Genomic DNA, 21,926 nt, shown 5'->3' on the forward strand with positions numbered 1-21,926 from the left:
CCATTCTACGGTGTCACCACACAAAGCTTTGAAGTCTTACTTTTGAAGAGTGGAAATCTCATGGGGTCAGAGCATCTGGCTGCTTCTTGCAGTTCATCTGTGCTAGAGTCTTTGTACCACAAACATTTGCAGAAAAAGCCTCAGAGGTGCCACCCATCACACTCTCATCGCGTCTCTCTGTGATCCACCCCCACAAGAATCACAGGAAACACAAACAGAGTATTAAAGTGATTTTATCTATCGCAACAATTCCAAGATGAAATCAAATTGCAGACTACCTGGCAAGCACAACGGCGCCAAGCCAAGCAGTGGTATTACAGCATGCCGTGAAATCACTCGGCGGCTGTAATCTTGTGCGTGGAGCGAAAATGCTTCCAATCCATCATAAAACCATACAGGCGTACTTTGAGGGTGCAGATACATCTGTAAAGCTGTTTGAATTCACCATGGCACGACTTGATGAAACTGGCTCGCTTTTGTTCCTTGGCCTCTATCTCACACCCAAACCCCAACTGAGAGATCTGATTAGGAAGTCTTGGCATCATCTCAGCAAATGCCAAGATGATTCATTTAAACATGTGTGCTCTTTAAAATAATTGGCCCACATCACCCCTTCCCCCACTGTCCACACTACGCTGAGAGTTTAGCTGCCGAGTCAGAGATCCATTTACCAAGTCATCATTTCTTTTCTGCTGAAGGAGGCAGCGTGGCTGCCGGTGCCATATTAGATCAGGATCCAGGCGTACACAAGAAGCAACAGTCTTGGACATGCTGTCTAAAAGCATCTCAAACAGCTCTATATAACCCACACTGATTCAGAAAACTTCTCCCAAGACATTGTAATGTGTTCCAATCACAGAACACTCACACACTAACCCGAGGTCACAGATTTCTTCCCTCCCCCTCCAGAAAAACACTCCTCTGGCCAAAAAGAGAACAACAACATGCACAAGGCAGACAAAAGGGCTGTTCACAAACCTACTGAGTTGACTCACTGTCTTCTACATAGGCAACAGCTTTTGAAGGTAGCATCCCAAACCTTAATGCAACACATCACACATATAGCATTTCTCACTTGACATTTACTTATCTTTATTACAGCTGCACAATAAATTGTATAAATACCACAACATTGATTTAAACACCCATGCAACCTTAATTATTTGTGTATGCTTATTAAACCTTTAACAACAACAGTGATCACAATCGGTGGTGACAAGCATACATTAAAAATGTATTTGTCACTGGATGATTAATTCAATATATTCATCAAAAATGCTGTTTCATCCAGTAATAAAACATGTGAAGTAGGGCTGCACAATAATCATTTCAGCATTAACACTGCAATGTGCGCATCTGCAATAGTTAAACAGCTTGATGTGCAATGTTGACTTGGGATTATAGTTGACCAGTTTAGAACACATGAAATATGTGGAGTCACTGAAAAGTTTAACCGTAATGGGCTAAAATTGTTTTTAAGGCCTTGGCTGTCTTATTTCAAGGGAATATAAATCAAGACATTATATAACGTTTGTAACTTTAATAAAAATATATTTTTAACAATTATTGATTCAATAAAGACTATGCAGTGTTATTTTAAATTTGATTATTCAATTTCTGTACTGGAATACTGCTTTACTCCCCAGAAAATCATAGAGTACTGATTATTCCACTTTTTTTCTTAGCTCTATTGTATTAATCTATCCTTAAAATTTGTTTATTATTTTGTCTATTTTATGCTTGATTCACTCCACAACACATTCACCAAAACTGATCTAAAATTATGAATTATAATCTTTCCAAATGTGTGCTATTTAAGCAATCTGGTGAAATTGTATTCATATTACAATATTTAACTTTACGGTATATAATATATATATATATATATATATATATATACTCTCAGAAATAAAGGTATGCGAGCTGTCACTGGGGTGTTACCTTTTCAAAAGGTAGACATTTGTACTTGAAGGGTCCATATTGGTACCTCAAAAGTATATATTAGTACCTACAAATTTTAAGAGGAACACTTTTGTACTTTTTAGGTACTAACATGTATCATGTGACTCTTAAGACTGGAGTAATGCAGCTGAAAATTCATCTTTAAATCCCTGGAATAAATTATAAAATTAATTATAAACTACTTTTCAACAGTTATATCATAGTGCAATAACATTTCACAATTTTGATGAAAAATTTCGTCATGGTAAGCAGGATAAGCTTATTTTAAAACATTTAAAAATCCTACTGGCCCCAAACTTTTGACCGTATATTTGACATTTTAAATATATGTATCACAATATCAGATTTTCCATTGTGCAGCCCTGTGAATTTTTTATGAGTCAATAATTCATTCTAATACATATTTTCAAAAATATTATTCATATATAATATTATTATTTAAAAGCAAAATTGCAACTCTTTTTCATAATTTAAAGTTTCTTTGCTAACAGCACAATACAATAATTTAATAATTATTTATTTCACTAAAGTTTAGTCTATCTGCTACGGTGAAGCTGCTTTTGCTACTGTGAACACTTTTCAATAAACATGCATTTGTTATCATTAGTTCTTGTTGGATTTGCACTATAAACCTTAAATAAAAGTTAAGAAGTTATTTATTTATTTGTTAGGTTTTCACCTCCTATAATTTTAAAATCATTCTGCATAAATTGTGTGCAGGAATAACAAAGAAAGCCAGATTTTGTCTGACCCTGCTTATAGTTAATAAGAGATAATTAGACGTTTACTGAGAGAAAGCTCTTAGTGTTACAAGACAGTCAGGGTACAACAGAGATGAGGATCCATCTATTTTATTCAGAAACATCAAACAGGCAATGGTCAGTAACAGGAGCAAACGGGTACATAAAGGTAAATTCAGATCCGTAGTCAGCAGAGTCACAGGCAAAAGGTTGATACAGGCAGCAAACAACAAAAACAAAGAAACAAGGCAAGGGTCCAAAAACACAGGAAGGCAAGAAAACAGAAAACAAGTTTGTGTGAAAGTGTGATGTATGTGTATATATATATATATATATATATATATATATATATATATATATATATATATATATATATATATATATATATATATATATATATATATATATATATATATATATATATATATATATATATATATATATATATATAAGGACGAGGTAATCAATAAAGATGAGTTTCAGCTGTGTCAGAGTCAGCAGTGGTAAGACAGCAATGGTAAGACACTAACTTTACAAATTATACTGTAGACAAATCACCAAACAATGTTGGCAAATTGTTCAGTAAAACTATATATATATATATATATATATATATATATATATATATATATATATATATATATATATATATATATATATACATATACATGACTAATTTATTGTGAATATGTTTTCCCAAATGTAACATGTAGCTAAATTAACAATACCCATTGAATAATGAAAGAATATGATCAGTAGCAAAGAGTAACATTAAGAGTTGAAGTTTCATCTTAGATTAATTTAGTTTTATCGCATTGCACTGTAGGATTGCCTTCTTCAAAAGACACACAAAACACACTTGCTAAAAATATGCCAAAAAAGAAATTATATAAAGATTCTTTGCAGAAAAAGCCTTTTTTTCAAGTGTGCGTCAGGTATCTCTTAAAATGCTGCTTCGGTAAGCTGCTCGCTAAGGTTTTGTAAAAAGGCAAAAAAGTCTGCAGTGCAAGGGTGCTTTTCATGTTGAGTGGCTTTGAAAATACTTCCTTCTCTGCAGTGGGAGCTTTGACGAGAGACTACATTTATGTACCTTATACTTCTGTATTTCCAGCCAAATGGAGAAAAAAAAACATGTGTAAAAGTTTAATCATCTGTGCCCTAGGGCTGGAGAAAGCAGACTGCAGTTGAAACACCTGCCTGTGCTAATCACCTCACCTCCTGGAAACAAGCAGAGCAACTTTGCAGGTTCATTAATGCTATTGCTGTCTGAATAATGCATCTTAAACAAAGGCCTGCAGACAAATGCACTCTCCTTGGGTTTGCATCATCTTACTGATGGTAAACGGGCTATTATAGAACAATGAGATGGATGCACACGCAAGGCATAGGAGAGGCGGACAGCTCTGTGCACGCTTTCTGTGAATGTTCTCCGCGGTTTGGTAATTGGGTGTAGTGGACTGAAGTCTCAGTGGTCATTTTACACAAGTAATTCTAACCCACCTCTTTCCCTCCTAGGGGACATAGCAGGGGTTCTGCAGTTTGACAGAAAGTCTGGAGGAACATGAACACTTACCGCTCTTACACACTGGGCAGCACTGGTCAGGCTCATACTCCGGATCAACACACTCTGTCTGTGGGCAAGCTGACACTGAACATAGCACCTCCCCACTGGGCTCACAACGGCACTTCTCACACGGAGACACCTAGAAATACAAACCAATAGCATGTATTGATTGTATTATTAGGATTAATATGTGATGTAATCATCAGCACAAGAACAAGAGCTTTGAGGAAACTGATGAGTGTTCGATTTAATTGATGAACATGCTCAAATAAGCCTGCCAGTCACAGCACTTAAAGTTTATTAACAATGCTCACCTAATTCCTTTTGTCACTTCCTCTGGCATCCCTCATCTCCCTTCCTTTCTTTCCATATTTATGTCTACGGGGAACTCTTGAGTTGTGCCTTACACTCTAGCCCATTCATTATGGATGAATATCAATACCTTTCCACTTTTGTTGTGATTCTTTAACTAAAGAGACTTCTCCGTCTCAATGAACTATTTTTATTCAAACTCCCCCAACCCCTATTTGTTAAATGAAGATCATAAAACTTAAAGTATTAGAAGGCCTTCATTTATTTGTGCAAAGACACAATTACTGCATGGTACTGTATGTAGAGGGGTTGGACAATGAAAAAAAAACACTTGCCAATTTAGTGTTGGAGGTTTCATGATTCAATTTTACCAGCCTGTTGATTTCACATTCCACTAGTAAAAGAAGAACGTGAAGGTTTAATTAGCAGAATAATACCACAGTTTTGCTTAAAACATTGCAATGCAGACATTATGGGTGACATTTCAGAGATAAAAAGAGGACAAATTGTTGGTGCATGTCTCACTGGTGCATCTGTGACCAAGACAGCGAGCCGTTGTGATGTACAGTTTCAAGAGTCACGGTATACAGGGTAATGTCAGCATACCACTGTGAACACATAAGGAAGCTGTCTGAAAAAGATCTCTGCGTGCTAACCCGGATTGTATTGAAAAAACATAAAACCACATCTGCCCAACTCATTGCGGAATTAAATGTGCACTTCAACTCTCCTGTTTCCACCAAAATTGTTCATCGGGAGTGCCACAGGGTCAATATTCATTGCCGGGCTGCTATAGCCATTCATGCTAATGCCAAATCGTCACCTTAGAATTAGAAGGTTCTATCTGACATTTTTGTCAAAATTGAGTTATTGACTTATTCTTATTAAATGACAACTTATTTACATTATGGGATGTTTTTTTAAAAGTTGTTTACATTTTAAGACTTTTTATTTACAAAACAAATGTTACACACATACTGTTTGCTATATGGAATGCAAAAACTTCGAAGCTTAATATCTCAAAATCTTTCAGAATGCAGATAAAACCTTATAATTCCAAGGTGACGAAATGTCAGTTTCAATGGTGATGCCAGAAAAAATCTTGGGCTGTGGACAAGGTTAAACATGTATTGGTCTCTGTTGAGTTGACCATCACTGTCTCACCCACATCCAGGAGAGTTATGGTGTGGAGAAGCCCCAAAGAAGCATACCACAGAGACTGTTGCAAGTCTAAAGTGAAGCACAGAGCGCATCAGGGATGATTTAGGCTGCAATATCATGGCATTCCCTAGGCCAAATACTTTTGCTAGATGGGCACATCACTGCCAAGAACTACTGAATCACTCTAAAAGATGATGTGCACCCGATACTTCAAACTTTTATTCTAAAGGTGGTGCCGTGTATCAGGATAATAATGCACAAATACATACAACAAGACTGATGACAGAGTGCTTTAAAGAACATGAGAGTGAAGTTGAACTTCTCCCATGACCTGCACAGTCACCAGATCTTAATATCATTGAGCCACTTTAGCGTGGTTTGGAGGAGTATGGAAAATCAGGAAATGTTTTCATCCACCAGCCTCACGATGTGACCTGGCCACTAGTCTAAGAAGAATGGCTCAAAATCCCTCTGGCCACTGTACAGGACTTGTATCTGTCATTCCCAAGATGAGTTGATGCTGTATTGGCAGCAAAAGGATGCCCTACATTATACTAATAAATTATTATTGTCTAAAACCAGATGTTTCAGTTTCATTGTTCAACCTTTGTACTTATCTTTTTTTTTTGGAAAATTAACACCTCTCATTGATTTCCCATGGATTACATAACTGGTGATTATTTGCTTTTAAATCAATTTTAATTAAATCATATTAAAAAAATAAACATTTCAAGAATCCTTTATGATGTAAAATACAGAATACTATAGAATACGAAAACATTTGTAGCAACTCATCTCAAAATACTTTAGTCATCTACCTAATTGTAGTAGAGTAGTAAAACTGATATTTTCAATTTGCATTTTTTTAAAGCAATCATTTTTCCTTCGGCTTAGCCCCTTGATATTTCAAGGCTCGCCACAGCAGAATGAACCACTAACTTATTCAGCATAAGTTTTAACGCAGCATATGCCCGTCCAGCCACAACCCAGTACTGGGAAATACCCATACACTAAGGCCAATTTAGCTTATTCATCACATGTCTTTGGACTGTGGGGGAAACCGGAGCACCCAGAGGAAACCCACACGAACACTGGGAGATGACGCAAAATCCACATACTCTAACTTGAATTAATGACTTTCTTGCTGTGATGTGACAGTGCTAACTACTGAGCCACCGTGCCACCCCTTTATTTAAAGCAATATAGCTTAAATATCACATAAACTATTTTGTTACAGATTGTTTTCAGGAACATATTAACAAAATAAACAAATAAACTCTTTGTTTTCGTACGCTTCCTTCTGGTAGATGCTACAGAGTACCCACAGCAAAAACAAATATTTTAAGAAATCTTTTATACCGTCTGCTATTGCCAGATTGAATAAATGACCATGAAGTAGTTTGTATGTTATTTTATGGTTTCATAGTTAGGGTTTGTGTGTTGGTAATCTGTGGTGCAGGAAGCTTTGTGTTTGTGCTGTGTTTGTGTTTTGTATTTGTGATATTTGAGAGGCCAAAAATGAATTTCCACACGTGTGGACAATAAAGATTTCTAATTCTAATTCTAATTTCTAATTCTTTATGGTTAGGTGTTAGTTAAAGGTTTTAAAAGTTTTAAAATGTGCTCATTTACAAATCAAATTAGAATGAAATCAATTTTAATTCAAGTGACATTGAACTGTACTGTACTGTATGTTTCTGCATTTTTCTATTTTCTGTATTTTATACGAAATAGTAATAAAAAACTAAGAAATATTGCATCTTAAATTTGCATTGGCAATGTCTTGGTGGGTTTTGGTTCGTTTGCTGTTAAAGGCTACCACCTGAAGAACCACTGAAATAACTTAAATAATTTGGCAAAGACATATACATTGATACATACATTGATGTCATCAAGACCTGCCCAGAATTACTTTAGCTGTAAGTTTCAATGAAAGTAATTGTACAACTCGGAATGTCCATCAGTGAATCAGAATTAACTATAATAATAATAATATTAATAATAATACTAATCATAATATAATAATATGGAGGGATACTGTGGCTCAGTGGTTAGCAATGTCACCTCACAGCAAGAAGGTCGACTCCCTGCAGTCAGTTGGCATTTCTGTGTGGAGTTTGCATGTTCTCCTCGTGTTCGTGTGGGTTTCCTACAGGTGCTCCGAATAATAATAATAATAATAATAATAAAATCTGTAACATATGCATTGTGAGTTCATGTCAAATTTGTGATATGCTTATAAGTGTTATTGCTATTGCTTTTAAGTGTTATATATGTGTTTGCATATATGCATTTTACACTAAAGGCAAACATTGGGGAGAATCACAATAGGGCCTCAAATAAAAAGCTGTCTCTCTCTCTCTCTCTCTCTCTCTCTGTTTTGAAATTATATATATAAATATATATTAGAGGTGTGAACCTACACTGGTCTCACGGTTCGGTTACGATTATCATACCATCGATTCGGTTCAATTCGATATCTCGGGATATCTCGGTGCATTACGGTGCATTGATAATGCTTTCCATACACAATTTTATATTTTACTTTACAGGCGCTGTTCACCGATGAGTGATACAGATAAACTGCAGCGGCACAGAGTTGCCAGATTGGGCAGTTTTGGACAGGCATTTCAGCGGGTTTTGGATAGTTTTTGGGCTGGAATTGGTCAGCTACATCTGGCAACACTGCAGCAGTAATCACAGCTGATCCATGATAGACGCAGTGGAGAAAACTTGTGCATTTGTGTCTGTATCCAGAAGTATCGCTGTAACAGTCAAAAGGAGAGGAAACATCACGCAGCCAGTCAAATGGGCCACAGTGAGAGAAATGGAGTTTACTTTCATTCTCTCAATCGCAGTGAAATAGGGGCTTGTACTGTAAGTGTCAGTGAAAGACTATCCAGCAAACACACACGCAGTGAAATTGTTCACAGTTTTTGAGTTTTTAAATACTCGCGCTCGTTTCCCTCGCCGTAGTAAGTTGCAGCGACATATTGCATATGAGATCAGTACAGAATAACCGGTTATGATTATTACTGAACCGATACCGAATTGTCCGCATCTGCATCGCGGTGCACCGAAGAAACAATTCATTTTATATGATATATATATATATATATATATATATATATATATATATATATATATATATATATATATATATATATATATATTCATTCATTTTTTTTTCGGCTTAGTCCCTCTATTAATCAGGGGTCGCCATAGCGGAATGAACCGCCAACTTATCCAGCATATGTTTTACGCAGCGGATGCCCTTCCAGCCGCAAACCAACAATGGGAAACACCCATACACTCGAGCATTCACACACATACTGTACACTATAGTAATTTTAACTTATTCAATTCACCTATACCGCATGTCTTTGGACTGTGAGGGAAACCAGAGCACCCGGAGGGAAACCCACGGGGAGAACATGCAAACTCCACACAGAACTGCCAACTGACCCAGCTGGGGTTCAAACCAGCGACCTTCTTGCTGTGAGGCGATCATGCTACCCACTGCGCCACCATGGCGCCTTATATATAATCTTGTTTTTAATGGGATGAAATAAATGAGTAAAATAAATCTCTCAAACCCAGGAAAATATCACATGCAGGTTGGTATATTCACTCAGGTTGGTGGAATTTTCATGTCTATTTTTTACAATATATTAGCAAGAGATAGAATCTGTTATTGTGCTTCCAAAATGTTTCAAATGTCTATTTCACCATTATTTCCATCACAAAATGAAGGATGGCATGTTCAGATGTAGTCAGCATTATGGTTAACGGAAATTTAAAAAATAATAATTTTGCTGTGTTTTATGTAAATTCCTAGTTGAAAGACAACTGAATTAAATGCGTTTTTTTTTTCAAAAATCACTGGTTTTCAATCTATGTAGTTGAAGAAATGTGCGTTCAAAAAATGTGAAGCGAACCGTATTCATGTGACAAATTCAGAGTCTTACTGTCACACGCTGGATTTCTGAAGCATTCATGTGACTCTACAGATGTCCCAGAAATCACATACTGTGTATATATGAACAAACTGTTCAGTTTTGCTCACTGCTTCTTCTCTGCTTCCAAGCGAAAAATACAAAAGACTTTTTTGCATTAGCATTTCAGTGAAAAAAGAACCTTCTGCACACACTATCTCCTGAGACAATCTTCAACAACTAAAACAGAGGACAATGTGTCACCTCCAATTGTAATGGAAAATAAAATAAAAATTCACAGGGGGTTCTAAAATTGAAAAGTTCATCTGAGGTGAACTCGTTCAGCACCTTCACCCCCTGAGAGGCCTGCATTGTGGGACCAAACAGATATGATACTGGACTCTTTTCATTCTGCCAAAGGTTTAATTGTTACCTTTGCGCTCTTGAATATGCATTAGGTGCGAATGAGCAAAACCAATAAATTCAGCACTTGGTCATTAGCACACTTTGTGAAAAGCTCTTATGCTGACTTCTGCATTAATAAATCTCAGTGCTTGCCATAAAGCTCAGGTGTTTTGTATAAGGATTCCAATGACACAGAAGGAACCAATGAAAATTAAATCAAGAGCATAAGCTGTAGAAACAGCTAATGGATCTGGCTGCACTGAAGGGTGAGAGACGCGGTTCAAAAAGAATAATTTGTGCACCTGCTGCTTACTCTGAAACTGATGACACGCGTTTTTCACTAAAGGCGAACATTAGGGAGCATTATAATATGGCCTCAAATTAAAAAAAAAGCTGTCTTCTTCTCTTACATAACAGCCTAAGCAAGATAAGTTGCCATTAGTTTCGCATAACAATTGAGCTCTTCACACTTTCAGAGCACAAAATGCAGAAAACAAATGTATCTTGTGACAAACCTTTTCCCTGTGGAAAGGATGGGGCTGAGGATTAAAAATGAAATGTTTCAAATGTTGTTGTTTTTTTTTTGGTCTGCTGGAATCAATACATAATCAAGATATGATGCGCACACATTATATTTCTTCAACTGGACAGAAAAGTCCACTGGACCACAGCAATTCAGTTCCACTCAATAATGAGCAGGGATTCATAAGAGTAAAGATTTAAATGGCAAAGTCTGATGTAAAAATAAAGGTCACTTAAGCACTCCTGACAATTTTGAACACAGATAAAATAGAAAAATAAACTTAGTTAAAGCTGGCATATGGATAATGAAGCACTCGATTGTGCTGCTCTAACCTTAAACTCCTCCAGAGATGAGTATATTTTTCCTCGAAATTCACAGTAGTTTTTCTTCTCTTTGCACTGTGGGCAGCACTGGCTGGTGTCGACACGCAGGCATCGTGGATGAAGTTTTGGACACTCAGGTTGTGCACACAAAGGACCTTCATCTGTGCACAAGCATGGGCAGGTGGATGGTCCTGGGGTGAATTTTTCACCAATGGCGAACACAAAGCCTGTTTCATCCATGCAGCCCTTACCCCTATAATCAGGGTAAGCATATTCATCAATTGCATCCAGAGAAATGTTGGCTTCTTCCGTAGGAGCTCCTTCAGTTTGCTTAAGTGATTCTTGCTCACTCCATGCTTCAAGGGTCTTTCCTTGTAGTTTGGACCCTTTTCTCAAGGAGCTCAAGTTGGGTCTGGTCCTACCAGAAGTGGATCTGTTCCCACCCTTAATTCCCTCCAGTTCAAGATTACTTAACTCTTCCAAGCGCTGCTTTGCACTTAGACTCAATGCACCCTCCTTGGTTTGGGTCAAAACACGCTCCAAACGCTCTTTCTCCCCACCTTCTGGCACCGACACAATGGGATTGCCCCGTGCACTCGTGTACAAGAGCCAGGTAACAAAGATAAGTCCTGTTGTCATGGCAGCCGAGTGAAGCATCTCCCTCCTCGCCTCCAGGATAAAATGATGGGACTGCACCTGGACTCACATTACAATCCTCAAATCGCAGGTAGAGACTATTGCAGCAAAAGCGTTGTCACATCTGTAAGAGAAACAAACTGCAGGGTTCAGCACCATGAACAGGGACCATATTATGCCAGTCAAAAAGCTGCCTACAGCAGATAGCAAACAGCTGACCTAAAATCAATTCTCTTAAGGAGTGTAACACCAGAAACAGTGATCTACAATGCTCGTTTAAAAACCTTTTACTGATTCTTCAGTCGAGTGAATCGTTCAGGCTGTGAAATGGATCCTGTGTTTCATGAAAATTTTATACGCAAGCTATATTTTACAGAATCTTCCACTTGTTTTTTTTTTTATTTATTGAACTATTTAAGCATCTCTGAAATAAAATCTTCAAATATTTACAACTACTGAGTGATTTGGGGATTAAAGATGACTAAATCTGACATGAAAATGTCTTGGTTTACAAGCATGTTTAAATGTTCCTTTTGCTCTCACTCATGTTTCCAGCAATAGTTTTGCAGTTCAAATGCATTTGCTGCACTGAAGCATGGATAATTATAATTGCATTGTGTGTCTTTTTCTGTTGATGTTGATTTTACTATCATGTTTAATAACTTATTGCCAAGATGGACTTGTTCCATTATGAACAATTAGCTGATTCTTAGCCCTGCCATGTTTCACATGCCTGTTGAGGTCTTTGACTATTCTAAAGTATTAAATTAATGCTTTTTATTTCATAGGTGTTTGTGTGGTGCTCTTATAATGTAGCCAGCAGACAACAAAAACAGTATAAATGCAGAGCATGAAGCAAAATCTGTTAACCTGCTTAACCTAATAAAATAATTGTTGAAGTTACAAATTGTCATTTAGCACTATTTTTTTGCATGATTGGCTTAGTTCCAACTAAATCACTTTTAAATAGATGATATAGGTCTGGACGATTTGACCTAAAATCTAAATCTCGATTAATTGAACATTCTAACTCGATTACGATTAATGAACGATTATTTTATTTATTTATTGTATTTTTTGGCCTAAGAGTTCACTTTCAAGTTTTGTACAGTAAATATTCTGTGAGATGTTTGAATGAGGGGTGCATTATTGATTTTAAAATGATTGATGGAAACACACACTTTCTACTATCTATGATTATTTATTAAACATCAACGTTGAACCACTAAAATTAAAATACACTTTGCCTAAAACCAACAGACACTTTTATTCTTATAAAAAGTGGAAATAAATAACTTGCACTTTCTGACACAAAATAAATTATTTTCTTTGTTTTTCATAATAAAAGTACAAAACAAGCAGAATTTAATATGTTAATGTAAATAATAATTTTGTTGTAATGGAAAATATGCCGTCTCAAGGCATCTCTGGCACAGCTTCCAATCATTGTTAATGTAGTGCAGGGGTGCCAAAACATTTTCCAAAAACAACCTTGATTGAGGCTAGTGGGCAGAAGGTAAATATTTTAAATTTTCTATAATTTTCTAATTTATTTAATAATATTTAAAAATAACTAGAAAATATTGCATTATATGAACTAATACAGCATAATTCTTTAACATTTAATAATGAACCTATTACAGTAAATACAAAAACAATCTCATTTACATCAGAAATGGAGTTCTCTTTTAAAGGCATTCGTCCCAACCTTTTCACTGTCTTCTCAGATGGGATAGTGGGCCAAATCAAAAGTTACAATGGGCCAACTTTGGCCCGCAGGCCTTACTTTGGACATCTCTGATGTAGTGCAAACATGTGACATGTACAGGTAGTTACATTTTAATGAAGGCTGTGCCAGCGTTCAACTCAAGTATAAATTATAAATTAGCCTTAATTCAAGTATAAATTAGCCTTAACAGTGACTCTACACGGGAAGTAAGGAAAAGTATGTAAAGTTATTGAAGAAATTGACCTGGAAAAATTAAATCGATTATAGGGTCTGAATGTCGATTTCGATTGCTTTTCAATTAATTGCCCAGCCCTAAGATGATCCTATTTGAATTCTAATATTGTTATAAAATTTGACAAGGTGAACCAATTATAATTTTACATTGTACAGAATATCACCTTGCCACTTAAACAGATGATAACCAAAGTAAATATATAATTAATTAAACTGCTTTTTTAAAGAGATATACAACTATCCTATGTTGCAAATGTGTGAAGGCTGACTGCTTTGGGTGTAATCACACATAGCGACAGCAATCATCCAATCGCACTTTTTCACAGAGGTGATGGACACGAAAGAAAATTGCGTTAAGGGAACGTGAGTCACAAGCACTTTAATAACTCCTCTGTTCTCCATCCACCTAAGCCCAATCAGTTCGCTTCAACTGAATCTGTTAAACGACATGAAGAGGTTAATCGAGAAATAGATTTTAGAAGGGATTGAAGGGCTTGGTGGGAAAAATATTTAAGCAATAGCACGTAAGATTGCTGTTGTGCTGAATATCACAAGGCTGCAGGTAAATCACAGTTGTGCTTGTATTCCATGAAAATTATGTGGCAACAGAAATTTTCTGATAGACATTCCATAGTCTATGAGCTTATCAAAAAGACTAAATGTGAGACAGGAACTTGGTTAAATCAATTAGTTGTTGATTGGATTTTGAGATCTGGGCACTGCACTCAAATGTACAGAGAGATGAATGTGAGCTTGCAGAGGCTGGTACACTGAAAAAAGATGATTGCAAAATTGTTGCAAACAATTTATATGTGTTGAATTTAAACAAACTAATTAAATTTAGTAATGTTCAACTGAATGTATTTGTTTCAATTGAACCCAAATAAATTGTTTACAACCACTTAACTTTAAAAAAGTAAATCCAAGGAATCATCTTTGAATATTTTTTTCTGTGTATTTAGAGTCTTAAATGACTGAAAAACTTCTGCATGTCACCAAAGAAAACCTGTTAATATATGGATTAAACTTCATACTTTATACATCAAGACCATCTTGATGTGTAGAACAACAGCTAGGGTGACAATTCATGTTGTGACAACTTCAATAACTAAACCAGATTAGTCCAGGGATGTTTGTCATCATTATAAAACATAATTATACAATTATAGAAAAAATACTATAATTTGTAAATTCATTTATTCCTTCTCTCACAGCTAACACAGAAAAACTATGTACTGACAAGAGAAAGGTTTTTCTTTGCATATTTTAAATGCTTATACAAAAATGATCCCTGTTAACTCTGATCTGTGAAAATGACTAAAAACCCTGCATTACACATGTCAGGCCAGTAGACTGCCTGAAAGCACATCACTTTGTAATAATACAAATAAATACTACTTGTAGTCTGTTATTGATGTTCTGAAAGTCAAGTACTTGCTCTGTAGATGCCTACAAACTGAACACGTAAAACTTATGCTGTCACGGTTTTACAAAAATCGCATTTTGGTAGTTTATACTGGGACGATAAAAGTACAGTTAAATCCACAGAATTTTCAGGTCCCCAATCTACCGTTGTTGTGCAAGTAATCATCAAAAATGCACAAAAACACTTTTACGTTTAAAACAATGTTTAGGGTGACCAGATTTCATAGTGGCACAGGTTCTGTCTTTACTATGGAAATGTGGTTGGATGGTCATTTTGTTCTTCAAATAAACTATTATATTAATGACTACTAGGCTTTTTCATGTGACTAGTGCTAAACAAAGTCGTGACATTTTTACGCTTTTGAATGGAAAATGTAAAAAACTGGAAACTCAAAGTCGAACAAAAACAGTGCTATATAGGCTATTGTTCAAGAGCAGGGTAAAAAGTCCACCCTGAGTAAAAAAAAAAAAAAAAAGTGAAACGTTCCTTTACCTTGGGGTTAAACCATCAACAGGTTCAACAACACAAAGAAAATACAATTCTTTTAGTCTCAAACGATTTGCTTCTTGTCCCACTTTTGAGAACACATAGCCTAATATTAGTCCGACAGGCCGTGGAGACAGGCTAGCGGAGTGATACAAAAAGTCAAACGTCCCAGTCGCTATTTTACATAGCTCGTTCGATCAAACGACTGGAAGGAATCGTTGAAAAGCTGACTGTGTATTACAACGAAGTGCATAGTTATGGAAAAAGAAATTAAGCCGGCAAGCTGCCAATGTTAAAATTAAATAAATAAATCTTAAATGTCAAACTAAAAATTCGGACTAAAATGGCAAATAATTGTTAATCTCGCGTTACTGCATAATAAAGACGTGCATTTATCAGAACTCCAGTCTCTCTGGGCTGTGGAGCCTGTTGATGCAATACACAGGTGCTTCACAGCATCATTCACATCCTCTCCAAAATCACATCTGCACCCTCTCGTTAAACGTTAGAAAGTGTCACATCAAAAGAGTCAAATCACTTTGAGAACTAATGCAATCGATTGGAAGCTGGGAATGAGGAAAAAGAGGCTTGATAACGATGCGACACAAAGCAGATAAATACAGTGCCTGTGCTGTATCAGTGAACCTATAGCCCTATTATTAATATCCACCCACATAAGTTAATTGACGTAGCATAAACCTTTTTAATGGACAGAAAAGTGTAGTTTATTTCATCCATATCATACTTCACTCCCCGCCCGTAAATATCAGTTCTGTGCGTTTTTGGCACCGCTCATGCAGCTGTACTGACCAATCATAATCGTTTAACAGTAACTTTATAATGCTATTTAGAGGCTTTAACGCTGACCAGACGTTCATACCTGCATCTTTCCGTCGGTGTGGTTGATGTTTTGTGTAGATAGTTGTCACACAGTTTATCCCGAGGATCGCTCATCAGTCTCCACATCACCCTACAACTGCGCTCAGGAAATTGGAAATTGAGTTGAAATACAGCCACTAACGACTAAGGCTGCTAATGTCTCGTCAGCTCTTGCCGGAGAACTGAAAGAAAGGAGTGGACTCTTCAGCACCAGTGATAAAAAAAGCGAAAACCGGCAGACTTACGTCACATGGATGCTGAGGACTTTAATGAAAACAACGCGTCACCTTTCCGACCGCCAGGTGGCACATTTTCTTACTTGACTAGCAAAAATCCACTGTGATTAATCATTTGTTCACATTGTTTTGACAGACTATCCATTCTCAGGTCGTTCGTAAGATGTGCAATGAGCGTGTCTGCTCTCCAGATTGCTGCGTTTGCCTTCGTCGTGTGATTCTGAGGACAGAGAAACATTTGGATGTGCAGGTATAAAACTGATGAAAGTGCACGCGAGGATTGAACTTTTCTGCCATGCTTTGTATCGATTGTATCTGTTTGCTGCCATAAACAGGGAAATCACAACACACATACACACTTGGGTTTTAGATATTTGTTAAACCTTCATCATAGTTTTCACACAACATTGTTGGGTACCACTTTATTTTGATGGTCCATTTGAGTATTAGTAGACTGTCTGCCTAATATCTGTTGATACTGCTCCTTTAACAGACATTAGTACAGGTAAGTGTACATGTAAAGTACATGTAACCCTATGCAAGTACATGTAACCCTACACTTACACTAACCCAACCTAACAGTCTACTTATAATCTAATGACAATTAGTTGCATATAGTTGCAATGTAACTTAAATTCAGCAAACAGACCATCAAAATAAAGTGTGACCCATTGTTGATATATGTAGAGCTGTACTTAAAGTTGACTTTGAGATAACTCTTAGGCTTAGACTAGTTTTAGTATAAATCTGATATTAACTTACAAAGAAAACCATATGGCTTATATATTTAAGCATTTTTTTTTTCTGATTTATTTTTTACAAACATTTCTTGTCATGTATGTTCAAATATGTTCCCATGGAGACTTTCATTCAGCAAGTACACATTAAAAATATCAATAGTGTTCAACAGCTAATATTGTGATACAAATTGCAGTTTTTCTATAATAAATAAATAAATTCTATTCATCAAAAAAAATCTGAAGATTGGGCTCTGGAATGAGCATGCTCAATTAGGTGAGTTTGATTTTAAAAGTCCCTAAAATAGCAGCTTTCAACATTAGTAAAAGCAAAGCAACGCATAAAAAAGTTTGCACACTGGATGAGAAGCTTAATATAGCAAACATATTAATATATTGTCATGCACTGTGCCTGCAATGAGCACATATCAAAAGAGACAGTAAACAAAACAGTTTTTAATAAATCTATGACAGAATACTTAAGAGACTGCAGGAGAAGACATGACACATCTACTCTAGTAATGACGAAACAGAGAATGAAACAGAAGGAAATTCAAGGCTGAAATACAAGCATAATGAATTTGAAGCTGAACTGGTGTTGAAACTAATTAACAATAGGGGAAACTAATTAAAGAAACAGAAACAGAACACACACACACACACACACACACACACACACACACAAATGTCACATACTGTATAAGCAGTTTAATAAAGATTTTATGACTGTTTTGGCTTGACTCTAAGTGACAAATAATGTAAAGTTTGCGAGGCTAAATTGTTTGGTCATTGAAAAAATCTAAAAGCTGCTGGAAATGTACTACAGTTTTCACAAAAATACAAAAAAAAATTATAACACCAGATCAGCATATTAAAATCATTTCTGAAAGGAATAAAACATTGGGATTGCACTATAACATTTTAAAAAAAACAAAGTGAGAAAACTCTCATTTTAAACTGAAACATTTTAATTTTTGTATTGTATTTTTGGCCCAAGAAATCAACTTTCAAAATCATTTAAAATACATTTTGTAGCAATCTCATAAAAATAAAATGACAGTATAGTTAACTTTAAGCAAGCACATAAGACAGAACCCTTGCTCGCACATTCATTCATTCATTCATTCATTCATTTTCTTTTCGGCTTAGTCCCTTTATTAATCAGGGGTCGCTACAGCGGAATGAACTGCCAACTTATTCAGCATATGTTTTACACAGCGGATGCCCTTCCAGCTGCAACCCATCACTGGGAAACACCCATACATTCTCATTCACACACATACACTACGGCCAATTTAGCTTACCCAATTCAACCTATACCGCATGGGTTTGGACTGTGAGGGAAACCAGAGCACCCAGAGGAAACCCATGCGAACATGGAAAGAACATGCAAACTCCATACAGAAATGCCAACTGACCCAGCCAAAGATCAAACCAGTGACCTTCTTGCTGTGAGGCAACAGCACTACCCACTAGGCCACCGTGCTGCCCCACTTTCACAATAATATATTAAAAAAATCAATTAACATAAATTACTGAAGCATGTGAAATTGTGTCATTAACATAGATTACTTCATGTATTTAGATAATCCTAGGAGTCCCGTTATCGATCATAACAGCACCCACTGGTAGATGGAATTTTTTTATTCAAACCACCTAACCCGATTTCATGTCTGTGATCAAATAATTTTAAGCTGCTAAACTGCTGAAAACCAGGTGGATTTCATCAGAGGCAACATTGACTTGTGGTCAATTTTCTGTGATTTAGCTGTAATGCACAGGATCTGTCATGTTTTGTGATTGCGCTTGAGCCCTCACACATTGCTCTTTTTGAAATACCGATTGAAAGGAATGTCAACGTATCCCACCAGATTGTGCACATATCATTTCAGTACAACTAAATGAAGCTGCAGACTCTTGACAATTTCTTTCAATATTCTGAATGTATGTGGAAAAGTGAATTTACTGAAATGTGACAAATACAGATATGCATAAGCATGTGCAAACAGTGCATCAAGAGCACACATGTTTTGCAAGAGCAGTACATGGTTTGTGTCAGTATATCAGACTCACACATGCTTACTCTATGATCTGTCACTGTAATTTACTTTTATTGCAATCCTCACCCATTAACAACTTTACTAGCGAAACAATGTTTTGCTTTATCAAGAAGAGAAATAGGGTTTATTATGATACATGATATGATTTGACGTAAATTACAATACTCAGCCCTATACAATATTCTCACAATATTTTAAGCTCACTCACTTATTTTGCGATAGGATGCATACACAGCAGTTGTCAGACATTTGATGACAAAAAAGTAACAATGGCTTCAAACAAGAGAGCACATTTTGGTGTGAGCGGGAAATGATGACTATGCTGAGAATTCTCCCACCAGTCCTTACTGCGTACTCTCATCCAGTACCTTCAAGTTTTCCGTGCGGACATGGATGAAAAATTAATGAATAAAATGGCTGATGTGGCCTGTTGCCTGAGAATTTGCATGCCATTGTCTGTTTGCATGCACAGTGTGAGAAATGAACTGCAGTTGAATTTGTTGTTAAATTAAAAACAACATGCCCAAAATCATATATAGTGCCATGGTGAACACGAACTGTTGTTGCGTAAAATGCTGAAGGAAACTACCATTGAATGACAATGTAATGATGGGAATCAAACTACACTACCTAACAAAAGTCTTGTCGTTGATCCGAGTTGTAAGAGCAAAAAATAATAACTTGACTTCTAGTTGATCATTAGGGAAAGGGGCAGAAGGGATTTCATTTTTGATTAATCTTCTGTTGAACTGCAGCCCAATCATCACAAATACTGCAGAAGACCTATTAGAATCTGTATGGATCCAAGATTCTCAGAGAAATCCACCAAGTTTGGTGAAGGAAAACTAATGGTTTGGGGTTACATTTAGTATGGGGGCACACGAGAGATCTGCAGAGTGGATGGTATCAGGACATTTGTGCTGTCTATTACATTACAAACAACAGGAGAGGGCAAATTATTCAGCAGCATAGCACTCAGTCTCATACTTCAGCTTCCACATCAAAGTTCCTTAAAGCAAAAAAGGTCCAGGTGCTCCAGGATTGGCCAGCTCAGTCACCAGACATGAACATTATTGAGCATGTCTGGGGTAAGATAAAGGAGGAGGCATTGAAGATGAATCCAAAGAATCTTGATGAACTCTGGTAGTCCTGCAAAAACACTTTCTTTGCCATTCCAGGTAACTTAATTATTAAATTGAGTCATTGCAGAGATGTATGGATGCAATCCTCCAAGCTCATGGAAGCCATACACAATATTAATTTTTTTCCCACTGCACCATTACTTTATATTCTATACTGTACATTATTTCTGTTAAGTGACCAGCCTTTGGCATAAGAAAATTCAGACCTTACTGTCCTAATTAAATCATTAAAAATCAAGACATGATCATATTTTATTTTTCGTAAAATAAGCGTATAATATAAGCCACTTCTGATACAAAATGATCAACTAGAAATCAAGTTATTATTTGTTGTTCCTAAAACGTTTGTCAGGTAGTGTATGTATTGTAACATGTAAAATGGGAACATGAAAGGAGCATTCAAAAAGCAATTTATATGAACACCTTAATCATATTGATTGAAGCAAATAATTAGATTACTGATGTCCATGTAAACATAGTTCATGTCCAACGCTGTCCAAAAACGCTATTAGGACACATATATTTAACAAAAAAAGTGAAAATTGGTTGTTTTCAAGCAAATTAATTTTTCCGCTTTGAAAAGCAATTTTTTATGCTGCGCCACAGCGATGCGATCATTGTGTAAATTCCAGTGTGGAGACTGGATGTCTGTACCGGCCTTTACAACGTGACGTCTTTGAGTTATCGGCATTAATTCATAAGAAAGACGTCCAAGTCCAGGTTTCATGGCCCTTTACTTGGCTCTAGTCTAGAGATATTAAATTCACAAATTGCTAATGCAAAATGTATTTCAGATTCACAATAATGTAGACAGTCCCTCTAGTGGATTAATAATCTAGAATGTGAAACAAAATGCACCCAAAGCAACACATTTTTGTTTTGGAAAAATATAGGCTGAGGCCTATATTTCCAATATTTCCAATAATCCTGGGTTGGAATCAAGTATTCCAGAGAGTTGCGTATTATGACAAAATAAATAGACTTGTTTCATTATTATTGGTTCTAATACATGTTAAAAATTTGCAAAAAATTACTACTGGTTAAGAAGCTAAATTAGATATTGATTTGCCACTTAATTCTGATCCAGAAACTACATGGCAATGATGATAAAAGAATGACACCCTAGTGATTGCAATTAAATAAGTAATTTTAACGGCATGGTGCAGACATTCTGCACTTTCAGATTCCTTTCGATGTTTTTGTATATACTGTATAGTCATTTAATGCAGTAATGTCACTGAATCACCATGACCTGTTTTTTTCCTTATGCTGTACTCAAGCTGTGAATACAGGTATTTGTTGGATACAGATAAGCCGTGCTTACACAGATCCTCTCTGTGCTTGCCACATGACTCTTTTCTTCTATTAACACTCATACTGCATTATATATGAAATGGTGATCTCCTTCTAAAGTGCAGTATAACAATTTAATCAAT

The 21,926-nt window shown here is 36.1% G+C and overlaps 1 protein-coding gene across 1 annotated transcript in view; it reads right to left on the bottom strand.

The window, feature by feature from the left end:
* The window catches only part of vwc2 (von Willebrand factor C domain containing 2), a 52,549-nt gene extending 35,994 nt beyond the window's left edge, over positions 1 to 16,555 (bottom strand). Inside the window, exons 1-3 of the mRNA XM_056470297.1 lie at positions 16,317 to 16,555; positions 10,935 to 11,685; positions 4,276 to 4,405 (exon numbers count right to left, since the gene is read on the bottom strand). Of these exons, the coding sequence (XP_056326272.1) occupies positions 4,276 to 4,405; positions 10,935 to 11,582 (778 nt within the window). The 5' untranslated portion in view covers positions 11,583 to 11,685; positions 16,317 to 16,555. The remainder of the gene's footprint in view (positions 1 to 4,275; positions 4,406 to 10,934; positions 11,686 to 16,316) is intronic.
* Positions 16,556 to 21,926: the final 5,371 nt, after the last annotated feature.

Source organism: Danio aesculapii, chromosome 13, assembly GCF_903798145.1.
Source record: "Danio aesculapii chromosome 13, fDanAes4.1, whole genome shotgun sequence".
NCBI lineage: Eukaryota > Metazoa > Chordata > Actinopteri > Cypriniformes > Danionidae > Danio > Danio aesculapii.